Raw genomic sequence first — 24,646 nt, forward strand, 5'->3', positions numbered from 1 at the left:
GGCTAACAACTTACGAACAATTCCGCTTCAAATATTTAATCAGAAACTTTAGCCAAATTTTTCCTTACACAAATCTGGTTGAACCACAAAGCGTCACAAATCATCTTGCTTACATTGAAGAACATTACATAAGGCTTGAGTCACACTACCATAGATCATGTTCTGGTGTAGGAATAGGGGATGACTTATAGTTAAATAATAACTGCCTGAGTAACATTTATCAATCGATGAAAATCTGTCCAGAATTTTAAAGATCTTTAGGATGACTAAAAGCCTTATCAGTCTTACTTAGGGTATTGGGTAGACCAGATAACAGGGGAGGTCAGAGGCAGCCACTCCATGTAAAACATTGGTAGATAACTATGAAGCCAGAAGCTCTGGAAACCAGTCCCACAGAAAGATATCCTATCTGGTAACCATCCTAAAGAAGATCGTCGTAAAGTAAAATACTCGTTTGTGTTCACTGAGACGCAGCCACCTTTTCGTCCATTGTACAGACATTACTGGATCGGTCGACCGTCAATCCATGCCATGGATTAATTGACGCAGTCAGTATGGAAGAAACGATTGATCATTGTTGATTTATCCATTCTACCGCCGATTCTGGCCATCGATCGACTGTCAATTGATTAGTCTAGACTTCGAGTCGATCATTATTAATGAGTTTGAATTCGAAGCTAATTCATTGACTGACTGTTACACTCGAGCAGAATTAAAATATAGTAATTCTAAGTAAAAAGAACAAATATTGGACACATATTTTTAATTTAATAACAAAATACATACATAATTTACTGAGATATAACACAACAAAGATCGAGCGAGGGGGCCCGTGACGTTACGTTCATGTAAAATTTGTACTTAAAAGTGTTATTAAATTGTTTGTAAGAGAAAAGAAAAAAATACGTGACCATTATTTTAGGGTTATCTAAAAGGCGGACTAATTACTTTTTTCTCATTCGCTATTATAGTCTCTGCTTGAAGCAGTGAATCCTGATTTCTCTATGTTGCCCATACATGGCCAGCCTTAGACCTCAATTCTACCGTGTAGCGTAATGAAACGGTTAACACAACAAACTTAGTAAAAGCTACCGCCGTGGTATTGAAAGTGCTGAAGTTTGCCCAAGAAGACCGGGGCAAACACGCACAAGTTGCGTTGTGTGTCACAAATTATGAGTAATAGCGGGGATTATAAATTGGAAGTTTTTAGTTGGAAAAAAAAAGAAAGTAAACATAAAAGTTTATCTTATTGACAATTTCAGCACTTTTAAATTAAAACGGTATATTTTACTTTAGACGTAGGAAGTCATTGAAAAAAATACAAATGTTCACCATTTTGCTGGAAACCGGTAAAAAAAATCTTATATTATTTGGTAAAAAAAATATTTTGTTTTTTTTTTTATACCACATAACATACAGTTCAAATATTAAAGAATATCGTCTGAATAAAATCTACTTTAAAGACTACAATAAAGCTTTCAAAAAAAAAATCTCCTTCATTTAATATTTCATGAACTTTTAAACGGTTGCATTTAGATAAGTAAACTGCAAAACATATATGTAAGTAATCTTACGCCCAAAAATAAAACACTAAGCACCTTTTAAAAGTAAAGAGAATATTTTATACTCCACAGAATTTCTCAAGAACAACAAAACTAAAACGTTTAACACAAAATCTTCAAAGAAACAACTTTAAAACAGATACAAAGGACTTCACTTGTAATTTACAAACTTAGAAGCATTAACTATCGAAGCTTCCAGAAAACATCTTTAAAACTTCGCTCCGATAATCGCTTATCGCTTGTTTCTTAGCCCGCGAAGGAAGCAAGTTAAAGATTAGTGCGGAACTCAATTAAAGCAACGAAGTTTCTGAGAGATCGCGATCCGTATAATTAAATTTTCTCGGCAAAAGTGCTGCGTGATCGGAATGTACTTCGGATGCAGGCGTTGGTGTTTATCGGTGGCAAACTCAGCTTTATTGAAATAACGTTGAAGAATGAAGATACAGTGTAATGGAACGTTTCTAATGGTGAGCACACACCTGACACAAACGTGTCGACTGCACCGAATTTTAATTTTTCAATTTTGTAGTTGAAATCGTATGAAACCTCGCACACTGGTCGAATAAGAATCTGGAAGAATCACGTATCATCAGCTGGGATATTGTATGGGATAATGTATGCTTAGATATTGGGACAAAGGCTATTTTGCCAACTATAACTAAATGACAGCCAGGACACATAGTTTATCATACCCTGCAATAAGGTCTAATTAACTGTATTTTAGACACCAATGTCCAAACGCACACTCTTACTTGAGAGGTTGGTACTTTAGCCCCTAGGTCATAGATATGACACACGCAATCCGAGAGTCTGACAGTTGTTTATGACAGTAATTTTTCTGTGCATTTTGTTCCGACAAGTGTGTCAGGTTACATTCCAATTAAATTCGATTCCGACAGGTATACAATCACCATTAGTGTTCATCAGCAAATGCTTTGAGGTGAATCGATTGAATGAAGTTTGTTTTTTGCCAGCTTTTGTAAGCGATCTGTTTTGCTTCAGAGATTGTTTACTTGAGAGTAAAAGGATTTTTCAGTCTTAATTTAATGAATGGAGACTGGTTTAATTGGAAAATATTTACGTGTTATTCTTGTACCTAGACTTTTAATTACTTAGAATCATTATACTTTGATTTATTTTTTTAAGAATAATCATTCTTTTTGAATCTACGCCCCTGGTACATACTGACTTAGGAAAAAACATGGTAGGTTATAATCGATAAGAGTTTGACACCCGCTCTGGGTGCAGCATGAGAGGTCATTCGATGTATCCCCATCAGAAAAAAAAACCGAAAAAATGTGGTAGGTACAATTTTATTTTTCTTTCTAATAAAATATTATATGTGTGGGCAATAGTTAGCTAAACAAAGACTACAATACCAATATAAATATTTATTTAACACCAATGTCAGTAAAGAATCAATTTAAGACGGTTTATGCCTAAGCTGCTCCGACAAGGCGTTTAGTCGGATTCCCACTCAATTTAGTACATATTTGGCTTCGTATCAAGAAAGGAGTCACGTAAGCTTGTCGTAAAAAACTTTTTGCGAACTACTTTCCTTTTTGGATTCGCGTTGCGGATAACTTTCGGATCTATTAAAAGTAACGTAACTATGTGTTAGTGAAGAAATAAGTAGTTGACACAAAAGATGTAACTTTTTACGGTAAACAGCGTTTGTGTTTTGTTTTTAAAATTGTTTATGAATTGTAAGTATAGTTAAGCAGTCCATAAAACAACAGTAGGTAATTTAGGTTTTATATTTAAGGGTGCGTCCACATCTGGCGAATGCGCCGCGAATGTGCAGCACGCGAGCCGATTGCGAGCTGTCTGCGAGCTGCGCGCGTGCAGTCACTGCAATAGTTCGGTGCGCCTCTTTAGCGCAACTCACGCAAGGCTCGTACAGAGCGCGCGAGCGGCGCGCGAGCTGCGCGCAATCAGTTCTCGCCCTTACAGTTCCGTATATTGGCTCAGTACTATCGAAAATAGCAGACGTCGCGCGCCGCCTGCGCGCCGCTCGCGTGCGGCGCTTAGGTCGCGCGCGAACTGCGCGCGGGCGGCGCAGAAGCGGCGCACGAACAAAAATGCACGCGCGCAGCTCGCGGACAGCTCGCAATCGGCTCGCGTGCTGCGCATTCGCGGCGCATTCGCCAGATGTGGACGCACCCTAAGACAGGCATTTACAAACAACATATTAAAAAAACTCACAGGTGCAAAACATGAAAAATACATCGACTATGTCAACGCCAAGAACAAGGTACTTTTTTTCTGTGTCCTAGATTTTCGATCATAAATTTTCATTCTGAAAGGCTCCTTTGACCCCACATATAATACGTACACCTACATCTCTTATTACTACCATAACTCAAAGCAAAATAAAGCCCAACATCATGAAATAAAAACCTCTATAATTAAAGGAAATATTTCAAGAGCCCTTGCATATAGAGCCTCTCGGACCGGACCTCTTGACATCAAGCGAACCGCTTGTTTCCCACTCAAATTATATATTAAAACCTCTGTGCTCGAATAAAAATAGATTGTAACAATATAACATTGTGAGATATAGTTTCATAGTATGTACTTAAAATCCAATTTAGTCATACAAAGCATAAAACTCTATTTTGCAATTAATATCATCATCTGTCTAGCCTTTTCCCAAGTATGTTGGGTTCAGTTTCCAGTCTGACTGGATGCAGTTTTATACCAGTGTTTTATAAGTAGCGACTGCCTATCTGATCTCCTCAAGCCAGTTACTTGGGCTATCCAATACTCCTTGGTGGAACTGGTTGTCATAATTACTGGTTACTGACTATCCGCTACAACTGCCACAGGTGTTCAATGTCAGCCGGGACCTTGAGTTAATGATTGTATCCGAAACACGGTAAAACTATGACACCCATCCACAAACCAAAAATGGTCACCCATCCAAGAACCGACCGCGCTAAGCGTTGCTTAACCTTATGATCAATCGATCCACGCGGCCATAACATTGCCAGATACAATGTCAAAGAATATTGCTAGCACTTAAATTCCCATTTAGCCACTACGAAGCATAAAACTCTATTTTGCATTAATATCATGGACACAAAAACTTTCACATTTATAATATTAACTCTCACTCTCACTACTTTCACAATTTTCGCAAAATTTTGTGAAAATATGTAGCAGTTTCATTTGAGAAAAAGTTATTTAATTTAGCGGCAAAGCTATATAACTAGATGTTTTATGTTAACGAGTTATGAAATACAGTAGACATTTAATACTCAACTAAAATTGTTTATGGAAAAACATGACGTTTTGGTCGCTTGCATTTGTTTTCTGTATATTTTTAGGCACACTGGAAATTCACATGGAAAGTTGCACCATTTAATTATAATGATAACTAAACCATAACCAGTCGTTTACTATATATGCTTGATCAAATCGTCGATTAGATAACTGAAAATGGTTCAGTTGGCTTTGTATGCAGGCTGAACTATTCAACTATATAGTTAAACCTACCGTTAGTCTGCCGATAGTTTGATCAGGCTCATAAATCATTACGAAGACGAATATTGTGCGCTCATTACAATGTATCCTGCCGTAATAAACATTTTTATTATATCTCTTTTCAAGTGTTATCAAAATGGTCACACATCTTTGCATTCACAGATACTTAAAATGCACTCAACAGATTAAAATAGAATACAATCTACATTTCACATTTATTTCATGTCGGCACTAAAGCTAAACTTAGAAAAGGTTTGCTCAAAGGCGTAGAGAGCGAATCAGAATAAATTGTAAAAGCAAGTTTTGCCAAACCGTTTTGGCACTCCCAAACCGTGTTCGCTGTTTTATATGTAACACAAGTAAATATATTTTACTAACATTCAATGCCTTTGGGAGAAACCGCATAACTATTTTGATATACCTACGTACATTTCTAAAATATTTTGTTGTACAAAAATATTTCTTTGTAGCCTAATCGTTCGTGAATCCCTGTAGACTGCCATGACGATTTAAAAATGATATTATATATTCTATACAAAATTTCATGCTTCATAATCTATGCGTTAGTTTTGCATTATCATGTAGAAGTTATTATTTGTATAATAATTTTTATGTGCTATTGAAGTTGCGTTTGACGGGTAAAAAAGTATTAGAGAATTTCTTCAGCGCGTTTAGTTGTGATAAACGTCCGTTCTACTTTAGATCGTTTTCTTTCGAATATTTATATGTTGTGTACAAATAAAACTTTAAGATGGAATCAATAACCTTAAGAGTCCTTTGCAAATGACTTTTATTAGGTACAAATACAGAACTTCAAGTTTTAATGTACAAGTAATAACAACTTGTTAAATTTTAATTACAATAATTACAACACAAACAAACTTTTCAACGAAAGTTTGAATTATTAACATTGTTCAATATTTGAAATAGCTTTAATATGTACCCATACATTATTTATCGAGCCATTATTTATTATTTTACTAACAAATAAAGTAAAGGTTTTCTTCCATATAAAAGCCATGAATAATATATTCGTTTGGCGCGTATTTTTCCTTCCTACTTTTATAATTTTTATTCAAGATAATTATTATGTACTTAGTACCTATAATGTGAAATTTATGTAGCTGTGTCTTTCTCGGGTCATTTACCCATATCCCGAGGGAAATACTCTGATATAGAAACAAAAATGAGCCTAATTACTCTGCCGAAGTTTAGATATATGAATGCTAAGTTTTATCAAAATCCGTATAGTAGACTTTGCGTAGAAAAGTTGCAAACTTTCTTATTTGTAGGTAAGATTGTAATGAGAACCTACCGTATTATACGTAAGTGTTCTATCTATAAAACTTTGTTTATTACGTTTTAATCACAACAGCGGGAAACACTTCTATTTTAAAAAAATCAACATTACTGACTTAATTAAACTCACCCTCTCTAGATACCCTAGATATACCTAGAACTAGAACGTTCTAAGATAATTCTTGAACTTCCTTCCTACTACAAGTATTGTCGAGTCTCTATAGTTATGCCGACCTTCTTAACCTATTTTTGCCCAGTTCTGATTGCAAATAGGTCAGCCAGGTACAAAAGAAATCAAAACAATTGAATAATGTTGTTAAAAAAGCCTTTATAGCACTTTTTTCGTGGTCATGCTTTTATATACGAGTTGACTAGCAAAATTAGAATTACCGTCTAAAATAAATATATGGTATGTATGGCATAAATGTCCCGTTTAGTGGGAAATTATCAGAAGACTTTACTTTCTGAAGGTGCAACATGGAAGCAAATCTCGGGCATTGAGTGACTAAAACCAACATTTGGTTCTTCCAAAGCCCTTAGTACTAATCTCTTTAGAATGCAACCAAAATCGATGATAACGTATGGTCATTCCATTTCCTCCTTTCCTTTCTCATTACATGGAGTAACTTTGATCCATGATTACAAGCTGTTGGCAAGAGTGTTAGAGTTCAGGTTAAAAAACATACACATAGCAACAAAATAATCAAAACAACACAGTAACCAACTTTGCCTAGAAACTAATTTACCTAACATGCGTACCAAACTCATTACATAACGAAACCCTACTATATTTGCGTAGGCAAATAAATAAATTATCAGATAAATCAACATCCATCCCGAATGTAATTTACAAAATACATATTCTCTATAACATAGGTAGGTACTTAAAACTTCAAAGAGATCCGTACCACATAGAAAAGATATTGGTTTAATCTAATCCTTATGTAAAATTCAAAGTATCGTAGTTCATTTGACCTAATTAGTTGAGAGTTTGTATGTAAACCTATTACATTGTTTGTTTGTGTTTCCTTTGATAGTGGAGAGGTAACCTCTCCTCTCCTTACTGTACATTAACAGTAGTATATAATAGATACTATGTAGTTGATCATAACGGATTTTCACGAAATAAACTTCGTTTACTTATGTTATTACTAGCACTTCCGCCTGAGAAAACTACATTCTTATTACTCCTTTATCAGGCTGTATAGGTAATATCTGTTTGCCGAATTTTACTTAAATCGTTTCAGTGGTTTTGCTGTCAACGTACGACAGACATACATAGTTACTTTCGCATTTTATATTAATAAGAATTACAATGTTTATGTTTCCTTTGAGATATTGGCGCTTAATATTGTAAGTACTCGCCTCGTGGTCGTGACGTAACTCATAGTGTTATTATACCGGACTAGACTTAATAATAATAGATTCAGTGGGTATACTAGATACGATTCGATCGTTTAATAATTCCGTCTATTCTGTACCGTTGTCTGCTAGCACTTGCTTCATGACGATCAAATATTTAGTACTTCATGTGGAATTCTGTATAGATACGTTCTCTTAGACCGATCAAACTAATCAAATACAAGTTTCATACTACTTAGATATTATTCTACCTCTACCTTATTAAGCGTTACCTTCTGCTGTCGTATTCAAAATCAACTTCCCTTTAGGGAACAACTTTCACACGGTCAGCTAGCCTAAAAGTAAAATACTCATTACCTTGTATTGTGGGTAAATTACCGAATAGAAGAAGACTAAATCCGGCCACGATTATAAATGACAAGACTCACTTCACACACCAGTAGACCAAAAAGACCACCAAAAATAATTCCCCCTTTTGTCAACAGACAAGTAAACCTCAAAATCAGTCCACAACTGGGTGACTGCTTCAACTGGAGCATGGCACCCTCACAGAGTGAGCTGGTGGTCTTCGCGAGGATCAGTGACCCCGCAGTAGACTTGGAGACCACGCCGCCTGACGGGCCGTGGCTGGAGGCTACGTCAGCTGCCGTACCCTGGAGTTTAGGCGTTGATATAGCTATATGGAACGCTGTCGGTAAGTTAATAAGGTTATAATTAAAGGCTTCAAAGATAAATAAGAAGAAACTTCATGACCCTGGATTGAATGGGATACCTACTTATAGTATTATTTACTGTAGCTCTTGTTCTTGAGAATACCTACTTCAAAATGTGACTATTGTTACAAACGCAAAAACTTAAATTAAAAATATTGATTTGTCAACTTGTAACAGGTGTTCTAATTAACAATTTTACTAAAGTACAGCTTAATTTTAATGATGTCAATTCTCAAAAATTAACACAAAAATAAAAATAAGTGTTCAAGATAACTAAAGCCAATTAAGGGAAAACAGGAAATATAACAAATCATAAAATGCACGTGCTTCTCCGATAATAATATTTGGTACTTCATCTTGCATTTTATAACACCCCAGATACTGTCCATTACAGAGCTAAAAATAAAATTCTTACAGTACGTGTACAGTATATTCCATTTTATCTCTACAATAAAAGTCTAATTAAGCAAGTCACTAATTCAAACGAAACCGGAGACAAAACGCCATTAAAGGAATTTCGTTAATGAATACTGAAATTTACCTGTTAATTACCTGTGAAGCTAAAGAAATAGATGAGCGAACTTCGCAATTAAGTGCTGAAGTTTGAAGAGAAGTAAGAGAAATGAGCTTGTGTTCCCAGATTTGGAGTTGCCATTTATAGCTATGATTTACGTGCCTTCGGTTTGTTATGAAAAGATAAAAGAATGCATCATATTTTCTATGAAGATTTAAGTAGTATTAATGCACCATGAACCATGTATTAGGCAGGTCTTAAGAGCTATATGCTATTTTTGAACAAGCTAAATTGTTATCACAGTTTTTGCGGTAGGAAATATGGACCCGCAGTTACTAGCTAATATTCCACTATTTATTCTTTAATACCATCAACAAAGTAATTTAATAAACTCCAATACTAAAACAAACTCAAACCAAAACAGAAAGCCAAAAGGTTTACAAACGAAATTTCACAGCACCCGGTCTAAAAGTTCCCCGCAAACAAAACTATTGCAATAACTTCCAGTGGGGAGTTCATCTATCAATATTGCAGGTTGGGCGAATGGGGGGCTTGCAAGGACTTGCGGAGGGGGGCGCCAGACCCCCAGGAGTTTTTTTTTTTGTTTATTTATTTGTACTCTATGCACAAGAATGTTACATTGGCGGACTTAATGCCACAAGGCATTCTCTGCCAATCAACCATCGGGTTAAAAGGAGATAATTTTATTAATAATTAGGTACAAAAAGTAAATTATATAACAAAAAATGAAAGCAATAATTTGAAAGAAAACAAGTCCTGTTATTAATAAAAACATAGGTAATTTCATTTACATTTTCTTTTTTTCAACTGCAAGCGGAGAGTTCATTTATCAATATTGCAGGTTGGGCCGGGTGGGGCGAATGGGGGGCTTGCAGTAGGACCTGCGGAGGGGGGCGGCAGACCCGCAGGAGATACTGCGCCAAGCCCACCTGCGAGGGGTACGGGGAACAAGGAAGGGCCTGTAACTCTTTCAACTGTGAAGGTGAGGTACCTACAGTAATTAAAGTAGTGAGAACTAACTTTGATTGGATATGAGCGTTTGTTGTTTAATTTTGTGCGTGACAGAGAATTAGTGTGCATTAGAAGACCCTGAATTGGGTGAGATTGAAAAACATTGACTGAGCAACTTTATAAATCATGTTTGAACATAAATTGGTTTTGCCAATAGTAATGGAAAGTTCTATTCTGAACCAATCAATGCCTCAAGTGAAATTTTATATTTGACTTAACTTAAACTACAAAAATATGCATAAAAGCCTCTTCCCGTGAAAGGTTAATCAAAACCATACAAGTAACTAAAAAGCAATTTCAATTTAAGCTCCAACCAAACCACTTCATCGGAAACCTTAAAAGCAAACATTTTGGTAAACGTTCCACATCACTAGAAAACTGTTCCCCGTCTAAACGTAAACGAATATTGGATTTTAAATTATTTCTAGACTAGCTCGTTAGCTGACATCGTAACAGCATGCAATCGATAGCTCGACTGGAAGTTACCCAACTACTTCGATCAACCATGCATGATGTGGGTGACATTTTGATAAAGCGATTTTACCTTCAAAACAGCTTGTTGCTGAATTATTTTTTAATAGACTTTTGACGTTATGTGTCACTGTGATTGAAAGGGTTAATGAGGATATTGAGTAATCGGTATTTGGTATAGATAAAGTGACATGGGAGATTTTTACAGGTGCTATTTTCTAATTTATCAATCAGCGTCATGTTCACATCATTGATTTATTTTTAGTCATTTACAACAGTCTTTCACTAAAACTAACTTATATTAAAAACCTTGATTAAAACGTCCTAACTTACAGTGAAAATCTGTTTTCAAGCAATCAAAGCACAATTTTAATCAACAAAAACTAATCAAACAATTTTAAATTAAGCTGCAGCGTGCAGCAATAACGTCAACATGCATTATAATTTAATTCTTCTCAGGTACAATAAATCCTCTGGCGCCAGGCGCTCGGAGGAATTTCCACCCAGCCCAGGCTCGGTGGGGCCCCGTGTCAGATCGACCGCATGCCTTCAGTCTTAGACCCAATTCCTACATCTGGATTGCGTCATCAGAACTATTCTCTGCGGGGAAGACGTTTCCCAGAGAATTCACACTATTCATCTCCCTCAGATTACGGCCAGAAGTAAGTTAACGCTTAATCTATACTAATATTATAAAAAGGAAAACTTTGTTTGTTTGTTTGTTTGCTTGTAATGGATAAACTCAAAAACTGCTGGATCGATTTTAAATATTCTTTCACCATTAGAAAGCTATATTATTTGCGAGTAACATAGGCTATATTTTATCCCGGTGCGGGCAGTAGCTCCCACGGGACGCGGGTGAAACCGCTGGCAGAAGCTAGTTATACATAAATTAAGTACGCCTGTGTTCGTTAATTTTAATTTTCATATTCATATCAAACAATACACTGCTTTCCGATTTTAATGGCACATTTGCATTGATGGAGTTAATTATATTTCGATTGTTCGGCTTCCGAAGGCCGTGACTTTTAAATAAATCCTCTTTGAAGCTAGCAAGGTGAAACAAAATAAACCAGAGTTCCTTTCGCAGAAATAAAGCTATTCCTTCGGCGAGGCAAATACTCTATAATAAATTGCTTTGCTGACTTCCAAGTAAATTGCTCAAAGAATTGATATGATAACTTTATAAAACATTAATAACGTTATCTAGAAGCGTTTGCGAACGAAATGGTTCTTCAAAAGTGTTTGTTTTGTTTGTTTATGTTTGATTCAACAAAACATGTTTTGCTAAGCGATTTCGGAATGGTATTTCACCTTATTATTGCTTTATGAAATTAAGATTCGTATTCAGTTTCTATCGTAAATCAGAACTTAGAATTATAAAATCTAGACACACGGCAGTGTGTCCGCCAAGTTCGAGCAAAAAAAGCGACACACCGGCCGTGGGTTATATTACACGAACCATTTCGGGCCAAATTCGACCCCCCTGTAACTCAAAATCTATTTTATATAGGCATATCAAATTTCTAGTATCTGTTGAGACCCCCTCACTTATCTAAAATACAAAATTTCATTAATATACCTATTGTAGGTTTTGAGATATTGCCGTCAGAAAATCGCAATTTTTACTATACACTCACTGACTGACTGATTCACTGACTCACTCATCAAAAACCTAGACCACTTCCAATGGTCGTATTGACTTGAAATTTGGCATGGAGGTAGGTCTTTATGTCAAGGTAAAGGGAAAAATCTGAAAATGGCCAAGTGTGAGTCGGTTTCAAAATAATGAAGGTGTTTTATATCCGGTGTAAATTTATACCCCTAAGGAACTAAAACGAACTAAATTTATCTATATTTATATAACATATCTTCGAATGGTACAAAGGTTTGTATTTAGTCAAAGTTAAGTAAAAATCTGAAAACGGCCAAGTGTGAATCACTTTCGAAAATAACGAATGTGTAACTTTGATCCACGAACATAATATATGATAACATGTCATGTCAGTCAGTTAGTAAATCTAGTCCATTTAGTTAATCTAGTTCATTTCTTTGTAAGAAACATAGTGCATATTAAAAAATCTAAAAGATAGTATAAATGAGACATTTCTTTAACTAACTTCATCATTAGAAAAAAAATAAAATAAACAACCTTACAAAAATAAATGAAATCCCACCCAAAACAAAAATGTGAAAGACTGCCAAGTTCGATAATATGGGAATGCTTCGCCTATAAAAGAAGTGAGATCTGAATAAGTACCAAGTTCCATACACATACCTCAGTTAAAAATAGTTACTTTTTAATGATGTTACTTGGCAAGTTTTAATAGAAAATTAAATACTTGATTCATTGCGTTTAGTAGGTTTATGGTTTATAACAAGGTGTATGAAAACTTGCCAAGTAACATCATTAAAAAGTAACTATTTTTAACTGAGGTATGTGTATGGAACTTGGTACTTATTCAGATCTCACTTCTTTTATAGGCGAAGCATTCCCATATTATCGAACTTGGCAGTCTTTCACATTTTTGTTTTGGGTGGGATCTTACTTAACAAGAATATTGATTTAATGTTATGCATTTGAAATAAAACTATTTTATTGTTGCAGTGCAAAATGGCTTTACTAAAAATATAATCGGAACATCCGCAGCCATTTTGAAAATCAAACTGACGAATAAAATAATTAACAGATGTTTTAATTATGACTGGTAAAATTGATGCACAGAAGTTGTAACTTTCCCTTATTTCTGACAGAGCGGAGGCTACGGGCAAGGGACCCTCTTCTCCCTTCGGTCTCGGAGACGCACAGGCTCCTTCCTATCTTTGGAGCTGGCTGGTAGAGGGGCAGCCCGGCTCGTCCACGCCGGGTCGGGGACATCCCGGTCTATATACTTAGCTGTACCGTTGTATGACTTTCGCTGGCATCATATTGCTATCAGGTATGTAGTACTAAGTCTATATTTATATAAAACAGAGGAATACTGTAATCTCTCCTCTACTAATTTTATTTCATAATGTACACATCTACAATTCTATTAAAATCTTTTATTATGTTAGTTTTTAGCTTATGTTTAACAAAAATACATCAAATGAAAGGCTTAATATTACGTATACTATGTAAATTGCCCTATGAGTTATTGAAAAGATGCTTTGGACTTTTTCTTGTATTTAGAGCATTGTAAATAGTAAACATACTAGACAAATTTTTACTTATTTGTAATAAAAACAAATACAATCTCAGAGTTAACTGAACGGCCAAAATTCGTCCACGAATCGAAGCCAACATTTTACACACAGCGGTCAAAAATAATGACTTGGTGTATATTTCACACGCGTTAAAAGTAATTAACTTTCACAGTCAACTACAAAAATATATTGTGAGCCCACATTGTGAACTTCAAAAGCGTTTTTCATCTGAAATATTAATTGCAGCTGTAACATATGGAAACTTTAACCACATCAGATGTATTCACAGAAATCAGATATACTATAATTTGTATAAAAATATTTTCAGTTTCGAGAAAAAATAATTTTTAATAACAATTTTGAATTTCAAATAGTGTTTTATTTTTTGTGATAGACTGTACAATTTGAAAAAACAATAAGTCAACTGAATGTCACTTAAATGTTTTAAAACAAAAATATTTTATCACACTAAGTGTATAAAGAGGCACCACAAACTTTTCTGTAACTGTATGTAATGAATAGGGTATGGATGGGTGGAAATTTATGCCGAAGAGATTCGCTATTTTGGCAATTTATAAATAAAAACTATAAATAAGTATATTAGTTGACCTTTTAACAGCAAAGTGTCCGTAACTTGACAAAATTAGTTATCTCAAAGAAACACAAACAGCAAACACTGACATAGTTTAAATAAACAAGGACCCAGTTAGAAAATCTCGTTATTCCATTACATAGCGGCCATGACACTTATTTAATTTTGTGTGGAGCGAAATGAAAACTTCAAGGAAATTTCAGTGTTTCAGACGTTTAATTAAACATTTTTGTACATATTTCTTTATATGAATAAGTGTGATTGCAAACGAACTTACGGATAAATATTAATTTTCATTCAAAGTATCGTCATAAATACAGCTTGTCTAATCTAAATACATAATATGTTATGCATGTCATGTAGATTCAGAGAAACCATGTAAAGAAAAACAAAACTGAATACTAATTTATAATTAAAATATTTTTTAGTATACTGAACTACATTTTCTTAATCTGGTAATTGATCCAAATACTTATGAATGTAAGTAAAATTCGACATGAAATATTATTTAAATGAAACACTTTTAACATCAAAATGAATCGTACGAAATGATTTAACTCTCAATACATTTCATGTAATCTTTGACACGAATGAAAATTCGATTCAATCGTGAAATATCTGTAATCCTCTTTTGTAAATACGGTTAAATGGAATGCTGGGCAGACATGACGGTTCTTTAAAATCCGCAATACTAATTGGGGAATTACGTTAAATATTTGTTCGTTTCAATTATTTTATTAATACTTTTCCAATCGTTAATTTTAAATTACCTGCTTAATTATTTAAAGTTGTTAAAAATTACACCCACTGAAAATATAAATTACTTTTCCCATCATAAATTCGGACTTAATATTTAAAATGATAATGTGCTCTATACAGACAGAAATAAAGTCCAAAATCTTATCGCAGACCAAAAAATAAGGCCCTAAACACGCATTTATTCACATACTTTTCTTCCCAAGAGAAACCAAGATAGTTTTAATGTCAATCCGAACTTCGAGTATCTTGTTTCTATAAAAAAAGGCCGGCATCACACTGGATGGAAGATAGAATCACACTATAGGGAACTGAATAGTCGAGCTACCAGCCTCTAGGGAGATATAACCCTATCAGATATAACGTAAAAGGAATACTTCGATAAGGGTTAGGTACAGAGAAATGAAATAACTTAGTTTGTTGTGTAAGAAAATACGTTATAAATGGTTAATGTTTTAGTTTGGGGAAGATGTTGAAGGTCTTTTTGGAAGGTTCATGGTCTCGAAATTTTCTACTTGTATAATATGTTGGTGAACAGATACAAAAAAAAACAGTGTAACATTTGAGACAATATCACACACTTAGATTAAAAAAAACACTTATTTCAGACAAGGCGAAAAGCTGATTCCTCCTTCCCTGTGCGTGGTAGAAGTGTTCTGTAAAGAAAAATAATTAGAATATATTTTTCAAATCTGTTTTATCGGTCGATGGGTTTTGTTTAAGAAAATGGTAAGCGTAACTCAAAAAACTATATGTTTGAGTTACTTAACCATCTTTAGATCTAGGTATGCGATAATAACATGTTCGTGCTAATAAACACAAAATATATTTAACCTAGAAAAAAATCCTGACTCATAACAGCTAGGATACGGCAACCAACATCAAAAACTCACGTCACCTTTGTCCACAGTGTTCACGATGACAACACAGTACGTGCGTATGTCGACTGTCGCTGGCTTAGAACTGATGTTCTCGAGAAAGATGCTCTCGACACACCGAGGGATGCTGACCTCATTATAGGCTATCTCTTCTCAGTGAGTATGAGGATTATTTCACTAGCGACCCGCCCCGGCTTTCCAAGGAAAAACAGTATTTCCCCACTATTTAATTGATGTTATTATAAATATAAATCTTCTTCTTCAATCACTCTATCTATTATTCAAAAACCACATCAAAATCCGTTGCGTAGTTTTGAAGATTTAAGCGTACAAAAGGACACAGAAAAACCGACTTTGTTTTATGTAGGTACTATGTAATGATGATAAACGGAAAGATAGACGTCATGATCCGTTTGCTTAGGACCAGATAGGTAAATAGTTGGGAGATAAATTGTGTAGTTAAGTTAATTAGGTCTTCTTTTGATGTTAATTGGTAGAGTAATCTGTAAGGGTTTTGTACATAACTATTTACCTAAGTGTGTCCCTCGCCTAATTTCGTATTTTCCGTAATAGATAGGAAAGCTATTTACAGATATAATAGAGACTGGGAGGCAGATATTTATTTGTATTATTGTAACAGCGTAATTAATTTTGAATGTCTTCTCAAACTACTTTAAAAAAAAAAAACAAATCTTAACACCTTTTCCCAAGCTTGTATAAAAATTGGTCTATGAAAATGAAACACAAAATTGAAAAAAAAAAATAATAAGGTTTCAAATTCAAAGATAATATCGATAACTTTCATAATATCATAGTTTTATACAGGCTTCTCGTATATTTTTTATAAAGACATTATTTCAGCACAAACAAGATTATTGTTGCACCTGTTTCAATTCCCTTTGTGTCTAACAGAAAGCTATTTTTAAATTAAATCTCAGTAATTTTGGCGTTTTTTGTAGTTAGGTAAAAGGTAAAAATATTTGACCAAAATCTCTTTGAAGGCGTAATATTATTTTATCTTTAGCCTAAAATGAAAACTTTTTTCCATATTATAATTCACAATAGTTCTATAAATTGTTATACCCATTGCTGAATAAAAAAAAAAACAGAAATAAGTTTTCTTAATAATGTATATCTACATAAAAGCGAGTTACCACGTTATCATTCTCACCAAACAACAGAATGCGCATAACAAAACGTTACATAAAGTCTTTCACCCGTTTCGCATGCCTTATCCGATTATAACACTAGTATACTGCTGACAGGGCGATCTCGAACAGCTGGTGTTGGTGCCAAAAGCCGGCCAAGCTCAGAAGCAGTGTTCCAGCCAAGTGGCTGGCATCTCCACACCTTATGTCACAACACACGAAACGTAACTGGGATTTAGAAGATTATATCACCGTCAAATTTGGAGCAACGTAGCCAAGTAATATTGTATGTACGAAAGGACGATTGTGGAACGTTGAATCGAAGGTAAAATTACAGATTTTTTTGTTGTGTTTTTCATATTAAGGGTGTATCTACACGGTGCAAGTTAACATGCGCAAGTGACAAGAGCACGCAGGTGGGTGTTTTAATTTGTTACAAGCGCGAGTCACTGGACCCACACGTTTTCTAAATGCATGTAACCTGCGCATGTGTCTCAACATGCGCAAGCTGCTTGCACCGTGTAGACGAAGCCTAAAGAATTGTTCATCAACACAAATGATGTACCTTTTTTAAAAGTACCTGATACAAACAATAAAAAACGTCAAACAGAATAAGGGCCGGTCCCACTGCCGCGCTCATGTAGGTACGCAAAATTTATGGTAACGACCGCCAGTATTGCAACATTCATTCACCGAGTGTTTATCAACGGTGTCCTTATTAAAATTTACCGTTTTAATTTTATGATAGGTGTACGGCCGTTGCTTTAAGCACCTCACATGAATAATTGCTCTTTTTTCATTAAAAGGAACATCGTTTTACAAATTATCTAATTATTTTGAATGTTACGAACAATCAATAATATTGTAAGCTCAATAAATATTGGTAAAGTAATGTATAAATTAGGACCATAATGCTGTATAGACTAAATAGATAACGTGAACTGCTAATATAAATGAAACCATTAAATAATAAATGTATTTTATTTGTTAGTTCATCGAAATCGCATTTGGTTTTTCTGAGCTTTCTGTGCAATGAAAAATGTTTGAGTACTTCATTTATTATATCTTGACATTTGTAATTGAATTTTAAAAATAAAACTATAATTTTAAATTGATTTATTTCTTGCTTAATGTTTTTGGTAAATTAATGTTTTTCGTGATTACTTTACGAAAATGAAATAATTTATTTTCCTTGTATAAGTAGGTATTTTTATAAAATTATTTGTTATACATTTATATATAAGTTTATATGACACGATATAATATTAAAATTAATATAATTGTAATAGAAGAGTATTATAGCATTTGAGATACTAGCGTTTCTTACATTAGCTGGCCTAAAAGTTGTAAATAAATTCTTTGATAGTGACTTTCAATAATTGTAATAAATAATGTTAGGATTTTTTGTATAATTTATTTAGAAATTATTTTATTTATTTTAATAAGTCAAGTTGAAGATCTCATTTATTTATAACGTTAATGAATTATATTATTCATTTATTTGAATTATGTAATAATATAAAAAGGAACTGTTTATATTTCTCTTGGATAATGAAATAAAGAAGATTATACATGTATGCTGTTTGAATTATTAATGTAATTCCTTGTCCAAATTAAAGTTCTCATTTAAAATGAAACATAAAATATGAATTTTCTTTTGACGGAAGAAAATATAATAAAGGACCTTTATTCTGAAATTCATTTAAGAAAATGTGCGTTACCTTTTATTGGATTATATTTTTCTCATAAAACCCATGTTTTATTGATATACCTAGATATTGCGTTTACACGCTTATTCGACGAGACGTAGTAATATCTACACAGAGTATACATGATTCACTTCATGACACGTTAAGACCAACAAGTTTCTGGTTGGTTAGCATTCCTAGTATACCTACTGAGTATTAAGCACTAAAAGCCCCCTTGAATTTAGACTGAAATACATACAACGTTGGACTTAGTGTACGTAGGTAATAATGAATTAAACAGATCTTGGAAGCAAATGGTCTTAACATACATTCCTTGTTATCTGTATGTCAGAATCAGAACTAAGAAGCTTTAGTATTACGGTTGTATTTTCACACTTAGCCTAGACATCTTATTTACTTACTGTAAACAATTAATTAAATTAAGAAGTTAAAAATCTAAAATGAAATACCTATGAAGATTTTATCCGATAGCTTTGAAAAATAAACTCCTTTAGCTTCAATCCCGCAAACTTGCCCAGATAAAAAAAAATGTTCATCAATAGTTGAAAAATAGATTTTCCTGAAAGGCGAAGTTTTCTCCCAGCTTTAATCTAAAAACCACGGAAGCAGATCTAATAATATCATAGTTCTGAACTTCAACCTAACTGAAGATGACTATGCTTATTAAATTAATTAAAAAGTTTTAATATTAAAATCAAAGCTGTTTGGGTATATGTGGAACTATTCCCTGTACCGGGATAGAATATAGCACTCAGAAACATCATAGCTATCAGTGAAAGTTTGGAAATCCGACTAGCGGTTCCAAAGATTATTCCATATTAATATAGACGAGGCAGGTATCGATAACATGTTTAGATTATCAGGCAAACTATTGGCTATCAAGTCTGTCTACTATAATCAGTGGCGTGGTGGGTTTTAGTCGGTAAGAGTCTGACACTCCCTCACGCTGCTAACCCACTGTGGTAAGGGTCTTTTGATGATTCCTCATCAAAAAAGACTAAACAGTCTGCAGGGCTCTTAAACGATCTCCAAAAATAAAAAAGTAAGATCAGAGAGAAAAATAAAGCAAGAGATATTTATGTTAAAAGCGAGTATAATTCCAAGCCAGCAATAACATTAGCAAGCACTTCAGAGGATTGTGGCAAAAACTCGTAAATATAATGAATTATCTAGAGGAACAACGAAGTTTCGTAAGTAAGATTAAAATGAAACGTAAGTATTTTTTAAAGATTACAAAATATCTACACAAATATAGAGGAATCCAGAAAGGTCGATTACATTAGAAATTGATGGATCATTTGGCTGTTGAATTCTTTATTGGATGTGGGATCGAATCAGATAACATGCGCTATATAGATTTTTAATATTTTTACAATGTTCTTGGTATGGTTTAATTAAAATTTTAGTATTTATTTTTCAGTGCATCGTGCTTTCTATGTTTTTGAAATCACTACAGGAACAGGTTTTAAATAACTGCATGTCCCGGTTGCCAGTCGAGAAAAGATTAGACAGATGATGAATATCTATGTCAAAGTGATCTTCAAGTTAAGTTTATTTCGTTGTAAAATCAATACTTATATTACACATTAAAAACAAAAACACAAAATATTCCAAGTGCGAAATCAAGTAAAGCTGTTATTAGAAATTTTAAAAGCATACAGCCGACGTGATTTATTTGACGCTGATCTACTCTCATAAGATCACAATCTTCTAGGGAATTCCAATTACGATGGGAGCGGCCGTGATAGGAATACAGACGACAACCTATTTAGGCTAAGTACAGATCAACGCATTTCCACGGGAGGTTTTCACGTTGACATCTTGGTACCTCTATGTAGGTACCTTAGGTATCTAACAAGTCACTGGATCAAGTAAAGCAATAGGCAAGCTGAGGCAAGTCTGGTAAGGTTTTGAGAGTCGCTTACTTCTGTCGTATACTACCAATATAATAATATAAGGCCTGAAATATTGTAGGTAGTGGTTACAACGCTTGCCTGTCTTGTGTGAGTCCAGGTAAGTGTAAATGCATCGTAATGTTATATAGGTCTTTCTAGGTGTGTTTCGGACACAATTTACTGGCGGTGATGGTACACTACATGTGCTCAAATAGTCCTGCAACGAGTGCTACAAGCCCATCAAATTATTATTTCTTTTCCATACCGAATATTTCTTAGTTCTATTGGGTTGATTACCTTGAACGTGCGTTAACGCGCGTTTACACATTATGTGCACTTACCTTTACAGGAGGCACTAACAACTAGAAATTGACATTAGCCAAGTTAATTCAGTTAGACATTGTTTAGTACAGAAGATTACATAACAGGCTCCGGTAGCATAAAGCTTTGTTTCACGGAAATTAATCGCCTTTGCTGCAGTAGGATAATTGTGATTGAAAGTGGCTTTGAAATGTTTGTACCAATTTGTGTGTGATTGTTGATTTCTGTGTGATGTTACTGTATTTTGATTGGGATGCAAGTTATTTGAACTGTTATGCAATCTGCTCTGATACTCAGGTCTGTGCAATCTGTAAGGTAAGTACATAAAGAGCCAATTTGAAAATACCATAATACTACTACTATATGACCTGAATACTGAAGCGCCACCTAATTTTAACATATTGTACCTTTGTCACACCTACGCCAATATCTTCGACAAACATATATTAACGAGGCACTTATAGTTAAAGTTAGTTTGAGTATTTTGAAGTTAGTGATTCTGTAGTGATTCCTGACAATCAAAATGTATCAAAAATTATAACAATAAAATTGGTAATTGGTGGTTGACCTAAAAACTTCGTATGAAGTTATAAATGATTAAACCACGAGTGTACCACCAGCACACAACCAGTAAACAACAAACAAAGACAAATACCACTTCCAGCGATTTCGTTTCTTATGATCGCACGAACAATTTCTCCCCGCTAATATTTTATTATTGGATTTTCTATACATTCCGCGATGAAGGCCTAATAAATCTGAGTTTTCGTATTTACGACGGAAACGTGTTGTCTGCAGATTTGCTCCGCAGTTAAGACTTTGGTCAGGCTACAAGCTTTTAGGTCAAATATATAGGAAGTGTTCTTATATTTAAGGGACTCTGGTTCGTTAAAAGTTTAAGTATTTTTGTCCTATGAAAAAAGAAGATTAATTTTGGTTTTGAATTGCTGTTACTCTTATAACGTGACTTGGTATTTTTAAAAAAAATATGGAAATGGATGAGTTAACTGTTTATACTGGTCGTAAAATTGAGCACCTATGGAGATAAAACGTGGAAAAAGTTATAGAAATTGTTATGCGATAACCGTAATATCTCAGTATACTATGCTGTGAAGATTTAAAAACTTTTGCGATTTGTGCCCTATTATTTTCCCAACCTTTTGTTAAAGTTCTTACGACTAAGGTAAGTAGGTATACCTAAATACCATGCGGAGCTAGTGCAAAAAACAATAACTGATTATTAATTTATCATAATTTAGTTCAATTTATTTGAAACGGAGCGATGAGTTCACAGAATAAAGGCTTTGTCGGACTTCCGTAACAATCGGAAACTAGCAAGTCAAACAATTTACTTATACTCCTGTTTACAGTTTAAAGTAACTTGTTTACTTTTCAACTAAAGTTTACCTCTATTTGGCTGGCTATTACCTCGGACAAAGAATCAGCATGGCGATCCAACGAGGTAATGCTGCCAGCCTCTTGGGCACGCTCCCAGTTGACAGCGATGGGGACGAATTTTTTGACGCTTTTTAGTTGTTTGTTTTACTAGGATAGTTTTTGATTTTTATTGTAAATATGTATTGTAAATATTAAAGGCTAAAAATAACATAGATATTAAAACTAAAGTTTTGTGTACAGACATCATTTATGTTATAATAAATATTGAACTATTAAGATGGTCTATTGGTCATGAAGTTCCGGGATCGCAATGTTGATAAGATTTTAACCATAGAATCACTTGAATATTGTGCCATATAAAAATTTCTAACTTTACTTCTAAATGAGAATTGATATAACAATAGACAGTAAAATTCTCTCAGGCACTCACTAGAAACTTTTAATTTTGAAATAGGCACATAAAAGTATATTTTTCCCTTAAACTACAAGCTACTCTGCTTCTGCCTCACCGAAATAGAAACTTCGTTCGAAAAAAAAAAACTAAATAAAGCATTTTCCATTAATACCCACTACTAAAAATAAGCCTTCGAAATATGAACGAAAAGATACAGATTAATTGGTTCAGTACAAAACAAAAGACGAACTTTGAAAGCCGACCGCATCGTGGTCAGAAACAAAAATAAACGAAACTGTAAAGTTCTGAAAACAGAGTCGAAAGCCATGTAAAAAGCTGAAGTTGGTTCAACTTTTGATCCTGAAAATGTAAAAGTATAATCAGTAAAAAAATAATAGTTCGGCCTCTGTAGTTGGCGTATTGCTGAAAAAGTTTGTGAAAACCTTAGTACCTAATATGCATGATGATGAAGGCAGACCTTAATTATACGAAACTAGCTTCTGCCCGCAGCTTTGCCCACGTAGAGTTCGGTTATATCGCATTTCCAAGAGAATTCTTCAAAACTCTGGAATAAAAACTATCCTATGTTCTTTTTCAAGGTCAACATTATCTCTACCAAATTTTATTAAAATCAGTTCATTGGTTTAGACGTGAAAGAATTTATAATATTAATAGGGATTAGTAGGGATGGCTAGGACAAAGAAGAAAATAAACTAAAAGTCTAACCTAAGGAAACGCAAAGTTACTTGACAAAATCCACTGCATAATTCCTCCCCAATAAAATACACAATTTGAAAATATTTCCAATAACAATACTCTTGTACAACCGATGTAATTCTATATCTCTCAACGAACAAAAGAGTCGAGTCTTGACAATACCTATTGTGGTTTATCTACACGTATTATGTTGTAATAAGATTAATTCCCTGTTTAGCCGGTGGCGATTGTCAGCTTGTACACAATGAGAACTGGGTCATGTTACTGTGATCTTAATTTTTCCTGATAAAGGAACGTTGGTTGTTGGGCTTTATCTTAGAGGCGGCAGACTACTATATGTATCATACTACTTCAAGCCAATGGCTGACTTAATGCTTGCTAGGAACCTTTAAATCATCGATGTTGGCTGGATACCTGATAGTTGTAACGTACACACATTCATCTCTATAGCGAGCCCGATCGAACAAACTATTGGCCGATTATACAGGTTTACAGGGGGGCTCTCTCTTTATCTAAATTAGGAATCTTGTAATTGTTTTTAAAAAGTATCGATTTCGAAATTGGCAGTACCTACGCCTTTTTTGTGTTGGGAAATCATCAAATGACCCCTCCCGCTGTGGGTGTAGCGTGAGTGTCAGACACTTACTGACTAAAACCTACCATGTTCCTTTTTATACTCTTTATGTACCTCTTTGACTAGCCGTTTAATCAATATTCTTACCCTTCTCTAGCGGAGAGGCCTTTACCTAATAATAGAAAAGTAAATAATCCGATGATGATACAGCGTAATATCTTCCTAATTAATTAAACCTTCCTGGGGTTAAATCAATGTTGACAGAATTCGCAATTAACGGCCTACTCACTGCTATAATAAGGCTAAATAGTTTAGTCAAGTTAATTTTCTTCGTGTCATAGAATCATGATTACTAAGCAAAAGTGTCCGCAAACAGTGAGCAATGCTAGAGTGGCTATGGATCAGGATTTAATTTGGACAGTCCTGTATCGTTTTGCCTGTTCCATTTTGCATGTTTTCCAATAATAAAAATAACCATATAAGTACCGTATTGTTTTCATGACTTATTTTTACTTATAATTTACATAAAATCTGGGTTTTACTTTGAAAGTCATATTTTATAGAATTAAAAGTTATAATTTCTCTTTTTTTCTGTTATTTATAAATATTTTTTGTAGTTTTGTAACTTATTACTGTAAA

General features: G+C 34.1%; 1 protein-coding gene across 1 annotated transcript in view; it reads left to right on the forward strand.

The window, feature by feature from the left end:
- The window catches only part of LOC110373320 (uncharacterized), a 54,882-nt gene extending 37,470 nt beyond the window's left edge, over positions 1–17,412 (forward strand). The window contains exons 4-9 of the mRNA XM_021330563.3: positions 8,195–8,403; positions 9,799–9,939; positions 10,899–11,101; positions 13,194–13,378; positions 15,884–16,007; positions 17,117–17,412. Coding sequence (XP_021186238.1) covers positions 8,195–8,403; positions 9,799–9,939; positions 10,899–11,101; positions 13,194–13,378; positions 15,884–16,007; positions 17,117–17,227 — 973 coding nt within the window. The 3' untranslated portion in view covers positions 17,228–17,412. The remainder of the gene's footprint in view (positions 1–8,194; positions 8,404–9,798; positions 9,940–10,898; positions 11,102–13,193; positions 13,379–15,883; positions 16,008–17,116) is intronic.
- The last annotated feature ends 7,234 nt before the right edge of the window (positions 17,413–24,646 follow it).

Source organism: Helicoverpa armigera, chromosome 7 (genome assembly GCF_030705265.1).
Source record: "Helicoverpa armigera isolate CAAS_96S chromosome 7, ASM3070526v1, whole genome shotgun sequence".
NCBI lineage: Eukaryota > Metazoa > Arthropoda > Insecta > Lepidoptera > Noctuidae > Helicoverpa > Helicoverpa armigera.